This window comes from Puccinia triticina, chromosome 8A (genome assembly GCF_026914185.1).
Source record: "Puccinia triticina chromosome 8A, complete sequence".
NCBI classification, from domain to species: Eukaryota; Fungi; Basidiomycota; class Pucciniomycetes; order Pucciniales; family Pucciniaceae; genus Puccinia; species Puccinia triticina.
In genome coordinates this window covers 4,145,485-4,167,862 of record NC_070565.1, presented here as the reverse complement: position 1 = coordinate 4,167,862, position 22,378 = coordinate 4,145,485, and the positions used below count along the sequence as shown (strand labels likewise).

The window sequence follows — 22,378 nt, the reverse complement described above, 5'->3', positions numbered from 1 at the left end:
TGTACAATTTTTTGGAGGTGGGAGACTGCTGTTCAACGTAATGACAGAATTCATTTAAATCCTTATTTATCTGATATTTATGAGCTTTCTTAGAATTTCCATTTTCACTTCCTTCATCATTGAGCCCATAATATCCAAAGAAATCAAATGTTTTCTCATACTCTCCGGTTGTAAATTGGGAAAACTGATCATCAATTCTTTCTGAAAGTTCTTCCATGAAATTTGTAAATTTCTGTTTGACTCTCTTTGATAGTAGTGATTGTGTGACTTGCTTTGAAAGTGTCAGCATTCTTCTCTGTGCTTCTTTGGAATCCAATTTCAAAAGTAAAGAATCATAAATTCTACTCATTAGAAGTGGTGCACCTTTTTTGTGATTAATTCTCTCAAAAAAGATAATCATTTTGAACAGTTTTTGGTCCATTTTACCAATCTCAATGTACTTCTGGACATTGTTGATTTTCAAGTGATTTGAGATGTGGTGCATGTAGTCAAAATCAAGATCCTTTTCTTCCCATATTTTGAGTTGTGCCTCAGTCCAGATCTCCTTGAGTATTCTCCTTCTTGGAAGTTTGAGTTTAACATTAAATACATCTTTTCTTGATAACTCAGGAAAATTGGTTGCCACACGAAGATACTCATTTAGACCAGAAAATACTCCTTGGATTAGTGGGGTAGAATAGATTCTTTGAAGAGAATCATGAAAAAAATCATTTATAGTTGGAGCTAATGGGAGGGAAGTGGATGGTTTATCAATACCATTCCCATTTTTTCCCTACATTAATTTTTATATACATATCCCATCAGCTCAAAGGAGTCAAAGTGCACAGTACAAATGAATACAAATACAAAAGACTTGCATTTTTCTCCAATTTTTCTGATGGTTTCAAAGGATCTCTGTTTCTATTTCCATCCATGACATCCTTACTGCCACACGTGTAGTGAGTTAGAATTGAACCACACATACATTCTTGGGTATGGGAAGATGATGCAGCCTGCTTACTTTTTAGGTGCTTGGATATTTTCTGTTTCCACCAGCTCAGATAACAGAGCTTTTCCTTGCTCAAAACTTCCTTTGCTCACCACATCAGCCTGGCCCTTTGTGTATTTCTTCTTGATGTGCTTCTTCAATCTCTTTTTACTTCTTCATGTTATGAATATATATTGTTTATAAAAACATGAAAATATGAACATTATTAAGATTGTGCCAAAAAGAGAAAAAGAAAAAAGAATATAATCCATGTTAGTGCTCACCTCTTTGATGACTGTTGGTCATGATAGTCAGCCAGAAGATCATCTTCTCTAAAGGTTATTTTTACCCCCAAACATGACTCATAATTAAACTTTGAAAGCTCAAAATTCAAGGACTATTTTGCATGAATCACCTGCTGATCTCCTCATTGGAGCCAATTGCAACTGGCTTTAATGATGAAGTCTGTCTATCTGATCCATTTTCCTCAATTCCCTGTACAGTATGTTCAATAAGCAAAGAGAAGTTTAAATTGAGATCAAAAAGCATATAAAATCCAAAGAAAACTTGCCTTTTCCTCCTTTATTTGCTCTGCTTGTGTAATATTCCCTTCCTTCTCTGAATGTTTTTTATTTTTCCTACTTGGACCAGAGCTTCAATTTAGTCAGCTTCTGTCAAGCTTCTAAAAATTTCAGGGTATGTTCTAACAAGACCCCTTTGACATGAGCTTGATCTCTAGAATCTTAATGGCAGTTTGGTGCTAGAGGATTTTACTCTGACAAAGGGCCCTGGATGTTGCTTTTCCAATTGTCAAATTTAAAAAAAATCACCTACATATTGTTTTGGTTGGTTTTTCCCATATCCTCCTTCTCAGGCTCTGGTTGCTTTCCTTGTAACTCCTCTTCAACACCTGAAATTTGTGAATGCAAAAGAGAATGTAACTTTTTGTTTTGTTTCCTCCGTGTGGTTCTAATCAAATGTCATGATTTTTCAAAACAAGAGTCTCCCAATTTGAATTAACCCACATGAATATCCACATGAGAATAAATTGAAAAAAGTCTCACCTTTCCTGACTATTGGAAATTAATTTGGGTTTCTCTGCTGTTCCTGAAATATCTTCTTTCCTAAAAGATTAAGTGCCAGGATTAGCACTCTGCAGTGCTAGTTTAATTTGTGGAAATGATGAAAGTCAATAGTTTGAATGGCTAACTCAGTTTCTATTGCCCCAATTTTTGAGCTTTCTCCCATATCTCCTATGGTTCTAGCATCATCATGAGGCACATCAATTTCCTCATCTCCATATTTTCCAGCATTCAACTCTTTGGAATTAGGTTTCAGTTCTGGTTTCTTCAAATCAGATGGAAATATATTCCAAATTTTGGGCTCCTCTTGGGAATCAATTTGGAGCTCTTTACTTTCTACATCCATTTTTCCTTGATCAATGGTTGGAATATCTTTAAGCTTCTGTAGCTCTTTTTTTTCTCTTACACTGTTTTGCATTTCTGAGGCTTGTGTATCTTGGTTTTGGCCATTTTCAACTCTTTTCTTGTTCTGTGATTCCTCTTTATAAGGATGAATATCATGCTCATTTAAGCTTTTGACCTCTTCAACTGATGCCACTTCAGATCCCTCTGCAGTCTTGAGTTTTCCAGAGGCTGTAGGTGAAGATGACTTCCCCTTAGCATCATTTGCAATAGATGATGATCCAATCAAATTTTTAGTTTGAAGCAAAGGCAATCCAGCCAATTTCTGAACCATTGCTCCCCCCTCTGAGTCAATCTCAGCTGATTTTGGTTGCGTACTCCAAGATCCATCATCTTTGGGAAGCTTGGAATTGGTGAGTGATTCTTTTGAGCTACTGCTCTGATGGCTGCAGTCTCCTGCATCTTGCCTAACCTCTGGCCTTCCAGTTCCTGAACTATATGCCAAAACACCCAGGGATTGTTTGGGGGGGTTACCACGTAATGCTGTCGGCACAAAATCTGGTGCATTTGCTGAGAGCTTTGCTACACGTCTCACCTGAGGAAGGTATTGAGCTGTGTGGAAGTATCCCGACTGGTTGGCTGGCGGATACCCCACCCCAGCCGGAACTGGTGGATATCCGGTCCCAGGAACCAGAACAGGTGGAGTTGAATAATGGTTTTCTACTATTGTATGGGGCTCATGTATTGCATGAGGTACGATTCCATTATAGGTAATTCCCGCGAATGGCTCAATTTGATAATTGTCCACAAAGTGGACTGGTGCGTGAGTTATAAATCCTTCTGGTGTAACCTGTGGGTAAAGTGCTGGCTGCCCAAACACAGGTGGTGGCATATTATTAATATTCATCAGGTGCTCCATTCCGATCACTGGTGCCGTCTGGCCTGTTGCAAATGGCGGAGGATCGGGGGGCGGGTAAATCAACACGTTTGGTCGGAAGGCTCCTAGTACGGTAGGTGGACGATTATGAAAGCTCAACAGGAGGTTAATCCCAATCGAAATGATCGAGATTTGCGGCATATCTTGGAGCGAGTACTTCATCCGAAAAATTTATGTTGGACTGGTAAGTAAATATCTAATAACGATATGTGTGACTGATATCTAGTTTCATGACAATTATCGACAAAATTCGGGGGGGGGGGGCATAGAACGATAGCAGAAAAACGGTGGTATTATTTTATAGCATAAATCAGTCCAACTGCGCGATAGGTTGACACAGGTTGCCACATCGAAAACCGATGACCACCCGGCCCCAGTGCCTGTTGACATTGTCACGGCGAGGTGAATCAAACACCTTCTTCTTTCAAGTCTTGTCTTAATAAAACCTGGCCTCATCGAAACAAATTCATCTAGTATTGGACTAAGTTTAGCTATGGTACAGGCCCTAGGATGTCTTGTTTCTCGGGTGATGTGGGATGTTCAACTTGCCCTACAATATTGTTTCCCCTCACACTTGCCATTTTGAATGCGTTGAATTTCCATCTCGCTTATTCAAGAAGAGTGGCCACCAACACAATGACACAGCTTCCTCTTCGAGGGCTTGGATTTCTTGCACAAAATTAAAATCACAATTGATTGAGGATCATGCTTACACCACGGAAGTGCGCCGACCGCAACCTGCCGGTTGTTTTCTGCGGCAACCCTCCCCGGCCCTGCGAAACCTTACTCCAGGCCGCTGTCGGGCTGTCGGGATTTCCAGCCCGCAAACGGTGCCGCAGGGGCAGGCCGTCGTCAGCCAGACCCTCGTGAGATACCCTCTTGCGATGCTTGTCTGATGGTGCCCTGTGGTCGGTTTGCCCCGATCTTGGCGTCACGCTGACTGATTGGATGGGCAGGCGGTCGTCAGGCCGCCATCCCGAGGAACCTGTTGATCAGATCGTGAGATCGGGGTCTGCAGTCGGGCCGGCCATTGGTTGCCGGTAGGCTACCCCACGAGATGTGGGGGGGGGGGGGGGGGGCTGCTCCCCCGATCCGGTGTCGGAGGATGATGGATCTCGGTTACACTCATGTCCGTTGGAACAACAAAGCAAGCTCTAGTGCTCGATAGTCCGGTTCCTGATGATTCTGTGACGGATACGGTTTTGCATGCACATATCAGCTGACCAACAGCCTGGGGGGTCGTTGGGCTGCCGACAATCAGCAAGTCAGCAGCTGCCCGGCGTGTGTCCGTCAAAGGTCTGGCGGCAGCCGGGTGGGGACGGGGTCAAGCCACCGAGTGGCCGCCCGGCAACAGACCGGCAGATCTGCGGCGGACTGACCGTGGCGAGACCCCGACGATGTGCTGCCCGGCCTTTGCACGGCAGCCCGACAGGTTGGCTTCTGTCGTCGGGTTGTCGGTCCGAGGGTGCCCAAATCGCTTCCGTGGGGTAAGAGCATTCACGTTTAGCGCCCGAGGCCAAAACATGTTCCGAGGTTGTAGAAGGTTGTAGATCTGGCAACTCGGTACATCATCTATCAAGTGATCCGTATGAACTACATATTTTGAATAGCAAGAGATCAAAGTCAACTGGATTTTTGATCGACGAGCGCGCCCCTCTGACTGGATCATCGTATGTAGCTCGGAGCTATATTGAGTGCCAAGAGAGCGATGGGCTCACGAGCGGTACAGCACGTATCTCTGCAAGTCAGGCAAGCGGGGTACATATATAAAGGGCAACTATATGTGGTTGAAGACCTCACCCAGTCCTCACATACCCTCCACCAGACGCGGTCCTAGTTTCGTTCCAAGCACTAAATTTCTGGAATATTGTGTGCAGGAACAGTGTAACCTCAAAAATTCACTCCAGTAGTTGTGAGCTAAAGCCTCCCCGACAGGTCCTCACTCGGACATTCAAAATTCTTCCCAGCTTAACGTGTAACCGTTATCTTTTTTTGTAAAAGCCTTGCGTTGATCGCCGGCTGTCTTCAACTTTGAAGTACAAACAAGTTTCCATCTTTCCGCCGTCGCATTCTTTTTACCTCTTTCCAAGTCGCCTCCACATCCAAGTTCAACGCTTCTAGGATGGCCGAGTCCAACGCCGCACCGAAAGCCGCCCGGAACTTTGACAAGACCTTCGAAGAAGAAAAAGCGGCGACGCGATGTCTGGTTGATATGAAGACGATCCAGTTGAATGCCGAGGACCTTTACGATCGCGAAAAGGTCGACCTCGAGCAAGTAGAGCTTGAAGATGTTTGGCAGCTGTTGCAGTAAGTGTCTCAATCAGCTGTGATTCCAATGTGCCGATTGCTGACGAGCTTCCTTCTGCACAGGACAAGCGAAAATGGCCTGGATGCCGCTGAAGTCGAGCGACGACGCGGAATATTTGGTCCCAATCGTTTGGAAGAAAAATCAGTCAATCCGTTCTTGCAGTTCCTAAGTTTCATGTGGAAGTAAGTTCAAAGTTTCCTATCATCCGATTCCAACGGGCGTGAACTTACCATGGAACTATCTTATTACATAGCCCGTTGTCATGGGTCATGGAAGGTGCGGCGATAGTCTCGATTGCGCTCTCCAACGGAGAAAACCGTCCTCCAGACTGGCAGGATTTTGTTGGTATTATGGCTTTACTCCTCATCGTAAGTCATTTCATGGCATTGAAATATACGTGAAAGTCTTGTCTGACCTTCTTGTCCAAAGAACTCCGGTATCGGGTACTACGAAGAGAGATCCGCTGGCAATGCAGTCAAAGCCCTCATGGACTCTCTAGCTCCGAAAGCGAAGGCGCGGCGCAACGGGAGCTGGTCGGAGATTGACTCAGCTGACCTGGTACCTGGCGATATCGTGGCATTCAAGGTGAGTTCATCCATTTGGTCATGCTGATCATAATCTCTGTGCTAGATTTTCTGATTGCCATATTTTTTTCTAGATCGGTGATGTGGTACCCGGAGATTGTCGTCTGTACGACGCAATTAACGTTAGCATCGACCAAGCAGCCTTGACCGGTGAATCACTTCCGATTTCCAAATCAATCGGCGATCAGTGTTTCTCGGGATCCATCTGCAAACAGGGTGAGGCTGAGGGGATTGTGAGTGCTACCGGTGCCAACACATTTTTCGGACGAGCAGCCACCCTGGTCGGTGCAGAAAATGATTCTACCGGACACATGCAAGCAGTTTTGGCCAAGGTTATTCGGAGCTGCCTTATGAGTTTTACACCAATTCAGATGACTGACTTTTCCCCTTTGCACAGATTGGTGGCTTCTGTCTTGTCTCAATCGGCATTGCCATTGCACTCGGTGAGTAATCTCTATCATTTCTTTGATTGCAGACCAGACCTCTGATCTCCCGGTCTTTTGCAGAGCTCATCGTTCTCTATGGGGCATTCCGCTACTCATACCGCCGCGGTTTGGACAACATCCTCGTGCTGCTCATCGGCGGTATCCCAATCGCTATGCCCACCGTACTATCAGTCACCCTTGCTGTTGGCGCTCAACAGCTCGCCAAGTACAAGGCCATTGTCACCCGTATCACCGCCATCGAAGAACTTGCGGGTGTCACTATCCTGTGTTCTGACAAGACCGGCACTCTGACCACGAACAAGCTTACAATCGACAAATCTACCATCAAAACCTACTCCGATGTCGGACCGGAAGACGTCTGTGTTCTGGCCTCATACGCTTCCCGGATTGAAAACCAGGATGCTATTGACGGTTGCGTGGTCGGCACTGTCGGAGCTGATGTGGCGCGTCGAGGGATCAAGCTCGTGGACTTCAAGCCATTCGATCCAGTCTCAAAAAGAACGGAGATAACTTACATCGATGTTGCCACTGGGGAAATGCGCCGAGTCACCAAGGGTATGACCGGAAAAATCATGGACCTTTGCACCTACAACAAGACCGACGAGATTGAACACCAGCTTGAAGCCGACGTTGAAGAGTTTGCCCGCCGAGGTTTGCGAGCTCTGGCTGTTGCTTACGAAGACGTTCCCAGTGGCGACGCCGAAGGACCTGGAAGTGGATTCCAACTCATTGGCCTCTTGTCAATCTTCGACCCTCCTCGTGATGACACCAAGCAAACCATCGATGACGCTGTTAGCCTCGGACTCAAGGTCAAGATGGTCACCGGTGATCAACTTGCCATTGCAAAGGAAACCGGACGACGATTGGGTTTGGGTGACAACATGTTTGCATCCAAGGTGCTTAAAGAGGGCCCCCCACCTGGGAGCAAATTTTCATCGGTGGACAGCATGATTCTTGGTGCGTTTCTATTTCTGAGCATGTTGCCCTAAGATAAAAACTGGCTCACAAGTCTCTATGCGCACAGATGCTGATGGATTTGCTGGAGTGTACCCCGAGCACAAGTACGATATCGTCAAAAGATTACAGAGCCTGGGTCACATGGTTGCTATGAGTGAGTGTTTCAAATCTATTCTGCTTGACCAAAAACCAACTAAATTCAACACTATCTGGTTCCCCTCCACAGCCGGCGATGGTGCCAACGATGCTCCTGCTGTAAGTTCAGATTGTGATTTGTGTACCTTTTCAAAACATCCTATTAATCTCTTTTTGCTGTTTGACTATCTAGCTCGCCCGAGCCAATGTCGGAATTGCCGTTGAGGGTGCGACTGATGCCGCCAGAGGAGCCGCCGACATTGTCCTCACCGAGCCCGGTCTTTCAACCATCGTACACGCCATCCGACAGTCGCGAATCGTCTTCCAGCGGATGCGGAACTATTCTATCTACGCGTGCGCTGTCACCATCCGTATCGTCGTTGGTTTCGCCATCATGGCTTTTGCCTTCCAGTTTGATTTCCCCCCCTTCATGGTCTTGGTCATTGCTATCTTGAATGACGGAACTGTGATGACTATTTCCCTCGATCGCGTCTTACCCAACAACGAACCTGATCACTGGGACCTGGCTGAGATCTGTGAGTAATCTTGGCCTTCAGCATTTGTAGCCATACTGAAATTACTCCTCACATTGGCAGTCACATACGCCGTCGCATATGGCCTTCACCTTGCTTTGTCAACCATCCTCCTGTTTGTAGTCATCGTCAACACGACATTCCTGGAGGACAACTTCGGCCTGTCTCCCTTAAAGGATGCCAATGACCCACAGTTGCACATGGTCATTTACCTTCAAGTCGCAATTATCTCACAAGCGTTGATCTTCATCACCCGATCTCACAGCTGGTTTTTCATGGAGAGGCCCTCTTTGGCATTGGTTGGCGCGTTTTGCATTGCTCAAACAGTTGCCTCGTTGTTAGCCGTATTCGGAACAATGGAATTCTCAGCCGTGCAGGCCATCCCATTGTCATGGGTAGGCGTGGCATGGGCCTGGAACTTGATCTGGTTCCTCCCAATGGGTTTGTACCGCCTGTCTCATCCGCTACACGTCGGAAAATGCTAACAAGCCCTATCTATTTTAGATCTCATCAAGTTCGCGACTCGTGCCGTACTCAAGAAGTTCCGATCCCGACAATTGAAACCCGTGGCGGTAGAGGCAAACACGCTGGCGCGTCAATCTAGTGTCGGTTCCCTCTACAACAACAGGATGAGTTTCATTCAACGTGCTGAACACTCGCAAGCGGCCCGACGATCCCTGCACGGACAAGTCAAGACGAGCGAACGTGATCTACGCAGGTAAGAGCGTTGATTTCTCCCAAATCATCGTGAACTTGGCCCATCTCGACTGACACCTGTGATTTTTTAGATTTTCTTCGGCTCAAGTTGTCACCTCTGGCGCAGCTCTGAAGCACTCTTGATACAATTTTCTAACTTACCTTTACCTCCGCCAGCCACACATTAGTTATTGGTTATATTCTTGTATCAGTCGTCTCTCAGGTGCATGTATTTAACTAAATTGTATATCTTGTAGCCAAGTCATTACTACTGCGCTTATATTCTGCATACTGATAGAAACATAAAGTCGTGCGAAGCCACTGTTGCATGGATGCATTCCTCCTTTTGACTGCAATTTTTCTACTTTCGTGTTGCACAACTTTCAGTTACTCTGTATCCATACGCTCGAAGCAATGGTCATGGTCAATCAATAGTCTCCGTGCCATGTTTCAAAGTTACCACCAGGTGAAGGGAAGGGTTAGATTGTTGTACATACATCTAAATCACACTACTACCGATTCTGTGCTGCAGTACATAAGGTATTATCGTTGAAAGGATTTAGAACCTGCTTTCTTCCCAAATTGTATCTGACGAGGTACAAGCGAAAGTTGTTGAATAGATTCAATCACAGAATCGATTGGTTGTTTGTTGCCGTCTATATGCTTCTTCTGGTCGTCATTTCCGATTGATCCCAAGCTGGATCTTGATTCGCTAATGCTAAGCTTCGGGGCGGTGTGGGGGGTTACTTTCGAATCGCCGGCTGATGATTTCGATGGTGTATTCGACGACGCAGCCGAGGCTTTCCAGTTCGGCCTGACCAGCGAGACTCCTGACCCAAATTTCCTGTACAAATCATTCAAGCCTTGGTTGGGTAGTGAGAAGAAGAACCTATTCCGAAGTAGCATGATGGGTTAGCCAAATTTGTTGGCATAAAGAAGAAAGAGCTTACGTTCGTGGATATCCATGAAAATCTATCAGATGAAGTCTCCTGTTCTTAGGACTACTGAATGCTTTCTCACAATTATGTTCAAAGCAACGAAACTGAAATTCGAGGACGTTTTGTGTTGTGGACGTTCATCAGCGTCTCAGGATAAATAATCAAAACAGACAAAACGTCTCTTACAATCTTGGCTTCGTATTTTTCTCGCTGGACCTGCAGGATTGGATCGTGGACCTCGTTCAGATGCAGATCTAGGAAGTGCTGGGAAGGAAAGATCCGATTGCATCCCGTAGAAGAACAGGTAAAAGCATGATGAGTTCGATGATGAGACTCGAGTTCACTTGGATTTTCAAATCGAGGAGGTTTGTGATTGGGTGGATTGCAGGTCGGTGGTAGATTACAGGTGTAACAAATCTAACTTGTGCCAATATTTTCAAAAGCGTTGATCAGCCCTTATAGTCCATTGCACGCAAAAAAGGATTTCATTAGCCACTTACTGATGGAGCAGATAGGTCTGATTGTTTGATTGATTTGATAGCCGGATAAGTGGAGGTACTACTGAGCTTAATGTGCTCGGATTCTCGGGAAGTGACACATGATGAATTGTCCATCGAAGTCGAGTCGTCAATTGATGATAGTCTTCTTTTGTGGTTGGTTTCATTCATGTCGCCCATGTTGTCAAGCTGAGAGGTCCACTGTTCGAAACCGCGTTTTCCCCTTCAACTTCCGCCCGAGTTTTCTGATGTCGTGGTTAAGCGTGGTTTCGTTTAGGAATTCGGTGTGCAGTGGTAGTTGTTCAACCGGCATAGTGGAGCTCCCGGTCCACGCCCCCCGCCCCGGCTAGCGTCGGGACCACCCAGGACCACCCTGACGTCGTCCCGAGAAAAACCGTGAGAATGAAATAGGCCGAGCGGCGCCCAACATGGGCTCCGAAGACAATTTCTCCCGCCGACGGGTCCCGGGCCTGCTAGGATTGATTCCAATCTGTAAACAATGCAAGTAAATTTAATTCAACAGCAAGCAGGATGGGAGCTTTCTCAAAGTTGTGAACTCTTGTGCGGCATAAAAAATCATCCTGCTTGTCTCATTAGGAAAATGGGCCACACTCTCACAACCAATGCCTGATGTGATCCGACATCTGTAAGAAGTGATGGAGTATTTTATTTTTTATAGGAATATTTGAGGAAGTAGGAGAACGACTCCCAGCCCCGGCTTAAAAGTTGGAGAATTTAACTCCCCCAAAACAAGGAAGTCCCCACGGCCGGCGCACGGCGTCCTGCAATGGTTTGCGGATGCCCACCAACTTTGAGAGTTGTTTAACTGAAACACTACATAGATCTGTTCTTTCTGCATCCATCCAATGGTGAAACAAGAGGAGGATTATAAATCACAAAGTAAGGCTGGTATATGTACACTATCATCATGCTTAAAAAAACTGGAACGGTTGGAGCGGACTAGCTGTCGAATAGAAATAAAACTCGATCAATCCAGAGGACCGGCAAGGACAGCCTGATCTGATAACGGGCCGTAGCAAGACGCGCTCAACAGTTTTTACAGGCGACACATATCCAAACCTATGCATGCGAAAAAAAAGGGAAAGAGGTGATATGCCGGAAGGACTTAGGTGGGGATATATTTTTGTCGAGAATTGAAGCCTTTCTGGTCTGAGGATACAGGGCCACTAGGTTGACGTTGAACGACGACCATATTGGCCGAAGAAGAGTCGCGAGAAATCTGAGGAGGGGTTGGGCTGATCTTGAGTGGTTTCGAAGACGACTGATCGTCGGAACCTGATGCGGAACCAAAGATCCTCTCGCGGGCTTCCGAATAAGCCTTCTCTCGCAAACTAATACTCAGGTTCGAGGACGAAGAGGAGTTGGAGTGGCTGGACGACTGATTCATAGATTCTGCTTTCGGTCGCTTTAGAATCGTCACCTTGGCCTTTCCGAACATCGTGTCCTGAACTAATGGGCGGTTGGCAGTTACTGCTGAATGTGCAGCGTTCGCGGGAAGTACAACATACTGAGGATTCCGATTTCTGGAACAGATTGCAGAAAAAAGAGAAGCGCATTTTCATCAGCATCTTAAGCATTAATAGATGCTAAGAGAAAAAAGAAAATGGCAGAAAGGGGGAATTAGGTTTGCAAATAATGGATTGAAAGTTAAAGAAAATACAGACGCATTATTCCACATCGCGGAGTTTTCTATTTCGACTGGATCAGAAGCGACGTTTGTGGGAAGGGTTGACGAGGAGGAAACAGGCTCAGGATCGGATGGAAGTGTGTTTGATGGAGAAATCTTCCCAGAAATAGGCGAGATCGAACCACCGGTCGGACTATCGTAGTCCTGCTACTCCGATACGCAAATCGGCAGAAAAAGACAAATAAATAAGGACAATCAGAATCCGAGTCGACAAGAGTTCTCGAGGGGGAGTGATAAGATCCGTTTCAGAATGGTCGAAATCACCGATTCTGCTCATGGAATATATACGATTCAAACGAACATCCTCCCAGTCATCACAGGGATCGGCTTGCTTTTTCTTCGCAGCTGGCATGTCTTGGTGAGGTGGTTATTACTCCCGCCGTAATGTGCACTCGGCAGTTGTGCTGTTGGCCAGATGTCGGAGTTCGGGTTTTTGTGTTCTGTGGGCGGGGCGCCAGATTTTATATGTAGCTCCGGGGAGCTCGGGTATCCCTGCGGTAGCGATAGCCCCCGAGTCAACACAATCGTCCCCTTGGCAGTCTCTCGCTTCGAAGAGCATAAATAATTATAATTTGGCTCGCAAGGCGCCTTCGACAGGCGCGCTAGGGCGACCTAATCCAGATGGCCGGTCAAACCTGCCCCTTTTCATTGGTTGACAAGTTGACCTTTCTGGGGCATGTGGCTCTGACTTGTCATTTGGCTTCCCTCTGACATCCGAGATTGAGATAACTGCTACCTGATTGAGGGCTAGTTAGATGAGGTGACTTGGGATTGACGTCGAGAATCGAGGTTGCTGTAGCTAACTGCATGGTGATCGAAGGCAGCAGTTTCAACCTCCCGGTGTGGAACTTCTACGCAGGGCGTGATCTGAGCTTGGAAGGGAAATAGCAAAAACTAAGTAAGTTTAGGCTAAAGGTGCTTGAAGGGCTGCCTTCCTATAATAAACTCTGGAAGAATTTTACACTAAGAATTTAGTGTGGCTAAATCAGAAGAAGTATTCTTAAATATTTCTACTACAGACCCTAAGAACCAGGACTCTGTGCGTGGGATGAGAGATGTTATAGTTTGACGTAAGTGACTTTTTTTTAGAAGGGTCAATTTATATTTGTTATGTTATCAAGTTCTCAATTTATAATTCAATTTATATTATAATTATTACTATTATGATCTTACTATTTAGATGGGTGATGGAAGCGGAAGTAATTTCTTAATATTACTATTTATGCTGGCATGGGGAAGAAAGGGAACAAGAAGGGGCAGAAGAGGCCTCCTTATATAGTAAATAATCTAGTCTGAGAGTGGATTTTACAAGTGTGAAATAGAATACTACTTTGGGATGCTGTACAGTTGTAGTGTGAAATAATAACCTATATTGGGATGCTGTACATGATATTTGTGAAATAGTATTCTACTTTGAGTTGTGATCACTTGGCTTGTTCCTCTTTGGGGTGAAAACATGATCTAAGAGTAGATTTTCTAACATGTGATAATGGAATCTTTCAGCAGTGTCCCTTTCAGTCCTAGTGTAGATTTGTACTATGTAATGTGTGTGATTTGTATGTGAAAACTAGAATTCTACTATGTACTTGAGTATGTAACTAAATAGACTAGTACTGGTTTTCTGGGTGATAATTTAATTGACAATTCTATGTAATCTGTAGCTTGTATGTTAATTTGTACTAGAAGGGTTTTGTTTGTACTTTATAATATACTATTATATTAATTCTTCCCTATTTTTGACGTGTTTGTAAGTGGATTAGTCTTACCACACCGGTTTTTGGGATCACTTTGGTTTCCTTCAGGAGCCGGTGACAACAGGAAACTTCCTTAACCTCAGCAGCATAAAAAGGTCTCCTCCAAGCGTAACTTACCTCCAATTTACCCAATTGGAATCTTGGACAATTTCAACAGTCAATCCTTTCATATACCATTCATTCATTGTATCGCTTGCCTTAGTACCCACTATCTAGAACAATTCCATTCATTTCAGTTACCATTCATTTACTCCATCGTTGGATTATTTAAAAGAACATGCAGTCATTCTTGTTTTTCTCAGCTTTCATGGTAACCATTATTCATGTCCAAGCTGCTCATGTCGACATATCATCCTTTTCATGTCCAGACTCTACGCAACGACAGGCTTTGTGTGTTTACTCTGGCAATCTCCGTAAAACTTTGAGTCAAGTTGGTGGTAAGTCTTACCTTCAGTTTGATGTCATATATTACCGCAGACTCAAGTTTGGCCAAAAATGACAGTAGTTTAAGCTCTTACTGATGTGAGCCCTTTTTTACCTCATAAACTGTAGTGCAAAAGGCAACACCCTCTCTTGTACACTTGGATCAGTTTGTCTGCGCGGACGTCGATATTGATGCTTTTGGGCATTCAATGGATGGAAAGTGTTGCCCTGATAGTATAAATTTGGATGTAAGTTTCATTTTGCTCTGATTTGGATCTTAAAGCGCCAGGTCATCAGGAGTTGAGATTCATTTTGAAACAGGACAACCTGAAGCTCAAGGGAATGTTTCTTGTTAGTAATGATGACATCAAGAATTCATGTGGAGACCCAAAGTGAAGGAGTCATAGTTAGGACCTCCATAGCATTTCCCAGTGATTTCCTCATTGAATTTTTGGACATTTTTTTTTCAAGACACATTGTGATTTAATAACAAACTAGAGTCCAAGGTGGCTACACCACCACACTTCCAATGGTATGTGTTGGAGGAGTCACCACAACCCCTGTGCTGCCCTAAGCCCAGTCCAGATGCCCCCCACTTGGAAATTTTGTGTTGATAATTGTCTCCTCCATTTCAAATCTCACACAAAATTGTTTCATTTCCACATCATCAAAATCACTCTTCAAGTCTTTGCTTGAAGTTGAGCTAATTCCCTTTGTGAAAAGCATACAGGATTATGAGAAACATCCCATCTCATGAGTTAAAAAAAGGAGAGCAACCAAGAAAGGGCCAACGTCACCATCCCCGGTGATGTTGATGACCAACTTGGCAGACATTGCAAGAAAACACATGAAAGCATCATCACGATTCCAAGAACAAAATCTTCGAATATTGCGCACACTTTGCATGTTGTAAAAGCATCCATGTGTCCTTTTTGTACCTTTTGAACGCTGAAATTTCCAAATCAAACCTAAACTGAAGCCGTCGACTATCAAATTCATTGATCGCTGGAGAGCCGTCGCAGTCGGGGCCGCCAGCGGATACCCCGGAGAGGCGCCCTTCACCCAGCTGATTAGTGAATCTGGACCAAAAGCGGTGATGGCTGGACGTTTGAAGTGGCTGATTGGGTTTGACGAATTGAGCGCTTGCGGATCTTGATGCAGTCTTGTTCGATGAGGCTTTGTAGACGGGAGGAAGGTGACACGAGATCAAAATTGAATGATTTGATTGAGACAAGCAGGACAGCCACCAAGCAGAGTTGACGAAGATCGAAGGGGCTAGCAGTGCAAGTCATGCCGTCGATCGATTCAGTCAATCTGGCAAAGCCATCATCAACAAATGTATGTTCTCTACTTGTTGGTCATGTATGGGGTTTGAGCTCACTGTTCAGATCAATGTTGCTTAGGTTATCAGTAACCACCTCGCCAAATCACTGTTTCGAGTCTTGGAAAATGGCCTCCTATTTGATCAAATTTCCACAAGTCTCGACCTGGTCTACCATCAAGTACCGATCAAAATCTGATGAGTCTCGGCGATCCCTTGACCCAGGTCGTCCTATTGATCTCATTGAGCATCTGCAAGTTGATCAACCACATGACGCTGACCTTCGGTGGTAATTGCCTACCCTATCCGTATTGTAAATAATGAAGACTGCCACGCAAGAACCGGCACCAAAGTTCTTTGTCAATCAATTTATGCACAAAAGTGTGGGCAAGGTCTAAGCAAATTGATTGACATAACACTTTAATGCCAGTTCTTGCGTGGCGGTCTTCATTATTTACAATAAGGTAGGCAATCACCACATCTAGGTCGATCAGGATCCTCTGTACGGCTGTCAATCATGAGATGGTTGACAGAGATGTCTCTGTGAATATAGCGAGGCCTCAATTAGTGCTTGGTTTGCTTACCGCTCTTATCACGGCTGGAGAACTCTTCTACCGTCTTTTGATCCCTCGAGAAGTGCGACGCTTTCGCAGACGGTAGGGAAGAAACTCAGGTGTCCATGAGGTCGTCGGCGGACTGTGCCATGATGCTGGGGTATGATGAGGTCGGTGTGGTGTGGTATGGTGTCAGGTTCGTGTGAATTTGCTTGCAGGGGAGGGAATTGTGCTATACGGGGGAGCTTGGTAAAACCCCGGGGGAGGAAGAAAACCTGCAGGCCATCACTGGACAGGCTTGACCAAGTTCCAACCGAACCCGGCCCGGGTCACCGGTCAGCAATGCCATCGACAACCATTGCAGATATATCATGAATTCGATAGCCAGGACCGCATCAAGCATTCCGATCAGGACAATCAGCCGGGCTCGACCAAGTGTCATTTCTGGCACAGCCGACCTTCGATCTTCGCGGTACTTGTCGACCGGACAGACGACCATAAGCCGTCAGTCCACGACTCATCGGAAGCCATGGATCGCTGGACTGCTCTCTTCGATCCTGGTTGCCGTTGGCTTACACCAATATTCGTCGAAAGTCAGTCAGTTTTTGGCCCTTATCAATCTTCTGCCTCGCTTGGACCACATCGCGCTGACCAATAAACTCGTTTGCCCTTTTTATTTCCAGCCCATCCATAACTCAACTGAAGAAAATTTGGTAAGATCTCATGAGGAAATCTCATACGAATAAAGCGCTAATGCAATACATACAAATACACCAAAGTACAGTTGAATGACGAAAATATGATTCGGAAATCAAGACAAGAACTGAAGACAACTATGGACGATACCAAGCTCCCGATGCGAGACAGAATGTCGGCGTATATCGAGCTGCTGCAATCGCAGATAGTCGAAGGTCTCACGAGTGTCGATCCGAGCACGACGTTCCGATGGGATCATTGGGAACGAGCGTCAGGCGGATCGGGGACGTCGTGCATATTACAGGAGGGAGCGGTGTTCGAGAAGGCGGGAGTGAATGTGTCGATCGTGCATGGCAGTCTTCCGCCGGCGGCGGTAGCACAGATGCGGCACCGATTGGACGAGGACCGGTTCGGATGGTGGGACGGGAAACAGGACTTGCCATTCTTCGCCTGTGGGATCAGCCTCGTCGTCCATCCCCACAACCCGATGGCCCCGACGGTCCATCTCAACTACCGCTACTTCGAGGTCCTCGACCCTTCCTCTTCCCAAGAAGAAGGCACCACCAACCCCAAGGTGTGGTGGTTCGGCGGAGGAACCGACCTGACCCCCTCCTATCTCTTCCCAGACGACGCAAAACACTTCCACACACACCTCAAAACTCAGTGCGATAAACACAACCCGAGCTTCTATCCGGACTTCAAAGCCTGGTGCGATCGCTACTTCTTGATCCCTCATCGCAACGAACGCCGCGGTATAGGTGGCATCTTCTTCGACGATCTCTCCGGCGATCCCAACCAACTCTTCCACTTCGTTCGCGACCTCGGCGACCATTTTTTGCCTAGCTATCTGCCCATCATCGAGCGTCGTCAATGGATGAGATTCTCAGACCATCACAAACGTTGGCAACAATTACGTCGGGGCCGATACGGTAGGTCTCCTTCCTTCCAAACAATACCACCATCAACACAACATTAACAACTTTTGGGGGTTTTTAATGGGTGGTGGATTGGATTTAGTCGAATTTAATTTGGTGTATGATCGAGGGACGAAGTTCGGATTAGCGACACCGGGAGCCCGGATTGAGAGCATTCTGATGAGTCTGCCGTTGACTAGCCGATGGGAATACATGAGTGATCTAGGGACGGAGGCCAACTCTGCAGAGAAGGAGTTACTTGAGGTCTTGAAGGAGCCTAGAGAATGGGCTTAGATCTCCTTCCCTCTCTTCAATCTCGAGATTGGGAATTGAAAGAAGTTGTCTAATAATAGTATGTTGTATGAGCCATGGTTTCCAAACCATCGGCACAGCAAAAATAACCCCTAAATACTTAAGGGCCTTACTAAAAAAAACGTGGTTTTTAAAAACCACGGCTAGCCGGGGGCCCAGGACTGTGCAGCGCACGTGGTTTCCTGTGGTTACTTTTCCAAATGAAATTTTCCCGGCTTGTTTTGAAGTCTTTCAAAATTTTGAGTGTATTTCCTACACTTTGAAGAATATGATGGTAACATCCGCTTTTCATCGAAACTCCCTGTTTAAAATCTGAATATTGAGCTCACCCGGGTTTCAGATTAAATCAGTGTGGACTGTCCCCGGTGGTTGTTGGGACTTTTTCAAATCCTCCATAAATACATTCCTATTGTATTTTACTTTGACACCCAGTGCCAGGTGTACATGCTGAGGGAATAACTTTTTTGTTACATGTCCCAGAAGCACAAAAATTTGGGGCACAGATAATTGTACAAAAGTGGATTCCCATGAAATCTTTTGACATCATCCATTGCATCTAGGTACTTCCTATGCATGGAACTCATGTCAGGAGTGCACTGCAGCACCCTCCCTAGGGTATTGTGAAGTGTGAGCTTCTCCTATCACCTGAGTGTGGGTGGAAAAGGCAAAGTGAAGAATTTTGCCACGGGAAGAAATAAAACTGGAACCTGTTATTTGGATGTGGCTTGGAAAGGAAAAGCCCAGAAACTCAGGAGTTGAAATTTTTAAAGATAACAATTTGAAGAGCCTGAGCCTAAGAGACAAGCCGTAAATCCAAGAATAACATTTGCAAGAAATTCATTCCTGTGCCCAAAAATTGTTCAGCTCAGCTATGATTGTCTTTCTTTCTGCCACTTGAAAAATTGTATAGTCCCTTGAATATAATTTATAACCATTCAAAACCCAATGCCCCAAGATGCAAATATCTTACATAGAGACTCCTAAGGTGTTCTGTAGTGATGCTCTTCCAACTCTAAAGGAATGCACAAGTAGACCATCAAAACCTCCTGTGTGTAAGACATGTTTAATTTTAGTCACTGCAATGTTTCTTGTCAGATGAGTCCACTCATCTTTGTCATAAAAACAAAAAAGATATGTTCCCACATAACTACATAGTATATTCTTTAGACTATGTAAGATGATCTGTTGAGGTTTCCCTGGTAAGGCAGTCTTTGAATTTTGAGTAATCTGAATCATCCTTTGCATTGTGGTCATCATTCCTGTGTTTGCAGGAGAAAAAAACAAATTTTTATTTTTGCTCATTAAACACCTCACAATAAAGCCAAATCACAATCATAAATGAAATATAAGGCCAAAATGAAATCTAGTAACTCACTGGAAACATCCTCATCATATCTCTACAGGATCAGAGTATACAATGGGAATATGAACTTAACACAGGTCCCTACTTGGGCTAACTTATAAGTTATCAAAGTTCCTCCCCATGCAGGAGGTTCAAGTTCAGAGTTTGGGTGGTATCTCATTTGGGTAGAGCTAAGTTGGGTGGAATTAGGCCTACTGTGGGGTCTGTTACAAGTAGGCCATCCACCAAAAAGTGACAAAAATGGAGTCATGGCATTCTTCAGCCTACAGTTTTGATTCTGCAAGATTTTTGGTAACAAATCCAGGTGAAAAAATAGAAATTGATTGAGGGTCAGACCAAAAAATCTTTTGCGTCCCAGTTAGAATCAAAAGGTCTTTCCTGTAATATGGCAATATTTGTCAAGGTTGAAAATTTTCCTTTGTCAGATGTTTGAGAAAATATGCTCACATGTTGAGATCAAATATTTTTTCCACAAAAACCTCTTCTCTTGCAACAAATTCCTGCATTTTTTCTTGGGGGAAAACCCAAATTTCAAATTCTTCTACCAAGGTGTCATATAATGACATTTTAGGTGTTCATATTCTAAAATTGAGAATGTATGTTCTTTTTTTTTCTCAAGCTGGTAGTGGATGACTTTGTGTTAGGATGTGCAGGTCTCCCAGAAGTGATCTAGAGCCCAAAAAGCTATATTTCCCTGTAAAAGTCTCTTTTTTTTTTTTATTGGGGGGGGGGGGGGGGGTTCTAAACCAACATCTTTGGAGATCCCAGATTGCATGGGAATTCCTCCAGTAATTGGTCACCTCAGGCTCAATGAGTTGAGGCATGATTTGAGTCATAATCTTCAAGTTTTTTGGAAATCGGAATATTTTTCCACTGCTCTCTTCAAAAGTAGGTTACATAAGTGGGTGCGCGCCAAACCCTGTTTTAAGATTTTTGGTGCCCAGGTGCACAAAATTGGAACTTCCTACACTCTACACCAGGGTTTGCAGTTTACACGCAGCCAAAATGGGGAGCCTGAACACCACAACCCCACCAAAATATTTTGGTGGCTGACCTGATGTCTTTATTGGGGAAAACATGGCCATTTGGAGATGATTGCCAAGATATGAGTGGTTTTTAAGTGAACTTGTGATAAAATAAACACCATGTGAAAACAAAATTGTGTACAAGAAATTTCAAGGGTGTTCAGCGCTTTTGAGCACATTAAGATGAACAGTTCTCATATAATTTGTATGTAACTATCTTATATCTTGTAAACTAAATTATTCCACTCTTTTGACGGTGTGTACAGGAATGTAATATATGTAATTTGTGTTTTAATGTATTTTTAAAGGGTTTGGTTTTGATTGGTCTCACCACACCGGTCAGCAATACATACACTTGCTGACCGGGAGGGATTCCCACAGTCAGCAAGCTCATTGCAATGACCGGGAGGGAGTCCTCCCAGCCATTGAGGCATTGATTATATCAATGACCGGGAGGGAGTCCTTCCAGCCATCAATTATATCGATGATGGGGAGGAAGTCCTCCCAGCCATCAATTATATCAATGACCAGGAGGGAGTCCTCCCAGCCATCAATTATATCGATGACCGGGAGGGAGTCCTCCCAGCCATCAATTATACATCTATGACCGGGAGGAAGTCCTCCCAGCCATTGATCATATCAATGACCGGGAGGAAGTCCTCCCAGCCATTGATCATATCAATGACCGGGAGGAAGTCCTCCCAGCCATTGATTATATCAATGACCGGGAGCAAGTCCTCCCAGCCATTGATTATATCAATGACCGGGAGCAAGTCCTCCCAGCCATTGATTATATCAATGACCGGGAGCAAGTCCTCCCAGCCATTGATTATATCAATGACCGGGAGCAAGTCCTCCCAGCCATTGATTATATCAATGACCGGGAGCAAGTCCTCCCAGCCATTGATTATATCAATGACCGGGAGCAAGTCCTCCCAGCCATTGATTATATCAATGACCGGGAGCAAGTCCTCCCAGCCATTGATTATATCAATGACCGGGAGGAAGTCCTCCCAGCCATTGATTATATCAATGACCGGGAGCAAGTCCTCCCAGCCATTGATTATATCAATGACCGGTCATCAATATACTTGCTGACCCGGGGATTCCTCCCAGAGTCCCGGGGGTATAGTACCTCCTTGACCGGAGGGATCCCTCCAGTCAAAGAGGTGCACTAGCTTTTCGACCGGAGGGACTCCTCCGGTCGAGGAGGCGTACACACCTCTGGGCGGAGGGATCGCTCCGCTTGAGGTGGTCTGTACACCTCCCACCTCTTCAAACAGAGAGATCCCTCCAATCCATCTGGCCCACCAAGATGGGCGGGTACCCGGATGGGTACCCGTTTTTCTCCCTGCCCAAAAACTGAACACCCGCACCCGCCGGCGGGTGCTGAGCGGGTGTTCCGGGTACCTGCTGGCGGGTGCCGGGTACCCGCAAACGGGTACCCAAGTGCCATCTCTATGACCTCCCCACATTGGCACAGCAAGAATGCCACTTTTTATCTTTCACCCAGTTATGCTCACAGGCTCAGCTGGTGAACAAGTGTGGTGCTTTAGGGCTTGTAGCATTGTCTGAGAGAAAGCTACACAACAAACAAGCCACCAATTGTGCATACAAGCTGCAAAGTGCAGCAGTCAAGTTAACCACTGCATGTAGATCCAGCTGTTTGTTGATTTTGATGGATTTTCTGTGGGTGGAACTATTTTCATCAAACACCTAAAATTATGTAGGTTGGATGGGAAAAATCAGGCCTACACCCTAAGCTATTTTATTCCTAAGAATGCCAAGGGGTCAAGGAATTATAAAGCTTTAAAAATCACTCTGAGCCAAACTCAGATTCCTGGCTGCGCAAAAAGGGGTGATAGCGCGCAAGTCCATCCTGCCAA

At 45.3% G+C, this 22,378-nt stretch overlaps 5 protein-coding genes across 5 annotated transcripts; 2 read left to right on the top strand and 3 right to left on the bottom strand.

Moving 5' to 3' along the window:
• Positions 1-1,797: 1,797 nt before the first annotated feature.
• On the bottom strand, positions 1,798-3,490 carry PtA15_8A409 (uncharacterized protein; the record flags this gene model as incomplete). Its single annotated transcript, XM_053171836.1, has 3 exons — positions 1,798-1,936; positions 2,032-2,091; positions 2,178-3,490. The coding sequence occupies 3 exons, from the start codon at positions 3,488-3,490 to the stop codon at positions 1,798-1,800; spliced, it is 1,512 nt and encodes a 503-aa protein (XP_053023060.1).
• Positions 3,491-5,450: 1,960 nt separating this feature from the next.
• Positions 5,451-9,131, top strand: PtA15_8A408 (uncharacterized protein; the record flags this gene model as incomplete). The annotated part of the gene is made up of 10 exons (XM_053171835.1): positions 5,451-5,603; positions 6,295-6,552; positions 6,618-6,663; positions 6,727-7,623; positions 7,691-7,777; positions 7,850-7,878; positions 7,952-8,294; positions 8,355-8,732; positions 8,796-9,009; positions 9,080-9,131. The coding sequence occupies 10 exons, from the start codon at positions 5,451-5,453 to the stop codon at positions 9,129-9,131; spliced, it is 2,457 nt and encodes an 818-aa protein (XP_053023059.1).
• Positions 9,132-9,530: 399 nt separating this feature from the next.
• PtA15_8A407 (uncharacterized protein) lies at positions 9,531-10,602 on the bottom strand (the record flags this gene model as incomplete). The annotated part of the gene is made up of 4 exons (XM_053171834.1): positions 9,531-9,876; positions 9,938-10,029; positions 10,112-10,342; positions 10,426-10,602. The coding sequence occupies 4 exons, from the start codon at positions 10,600-10,602 to the stop codon at positions 9,531-9,533; spliced, it is 846 nt and encodes a 281-aa protein (XP_053023058.1).
• Positions 10,603-11,548: 946 nt separating this feature from the next.
• Positions 11,549-12,482, bottom strand: PtA15_8A406 (uncharacterized protein; the record flags this gene model as incomplete). The annotated part of the gene is made up of 3 exons (XM_053171833.1): positions 11,549-11,966; positions 12,108-12,277; positions 12,432-12,482. 3 exons carry the CDS (start codon positions 12,480-12,482, stop codon positions 11,549-11,551), a joined length of 639 nt encoding a protein of 212 aa, XP_053023057.1.
• Positions 12,483-16,553: 4,071 nt separating this feature from the next.
• Positions 16,554-18,086, top strand: PtA15_8A405 (uncharacterized protein; the record flags this gene model as incomplete). Its single annotated transcript, XM_053171832.1, has 4 exons — positions 16,554-16,775; positions 16,866-16,895; positions 16,967-17,807; positions 17,896-18,086. 4 exons carry the CDS (start codon positions 16,554-16,556, stop codon positions 18,084-18,086), a joined length of 1,284 nt encoding a protein of 427 aa, XP_053023056.1.
• Positions 18,087-22,378: the final 4,292 nt, after the last annotated feature.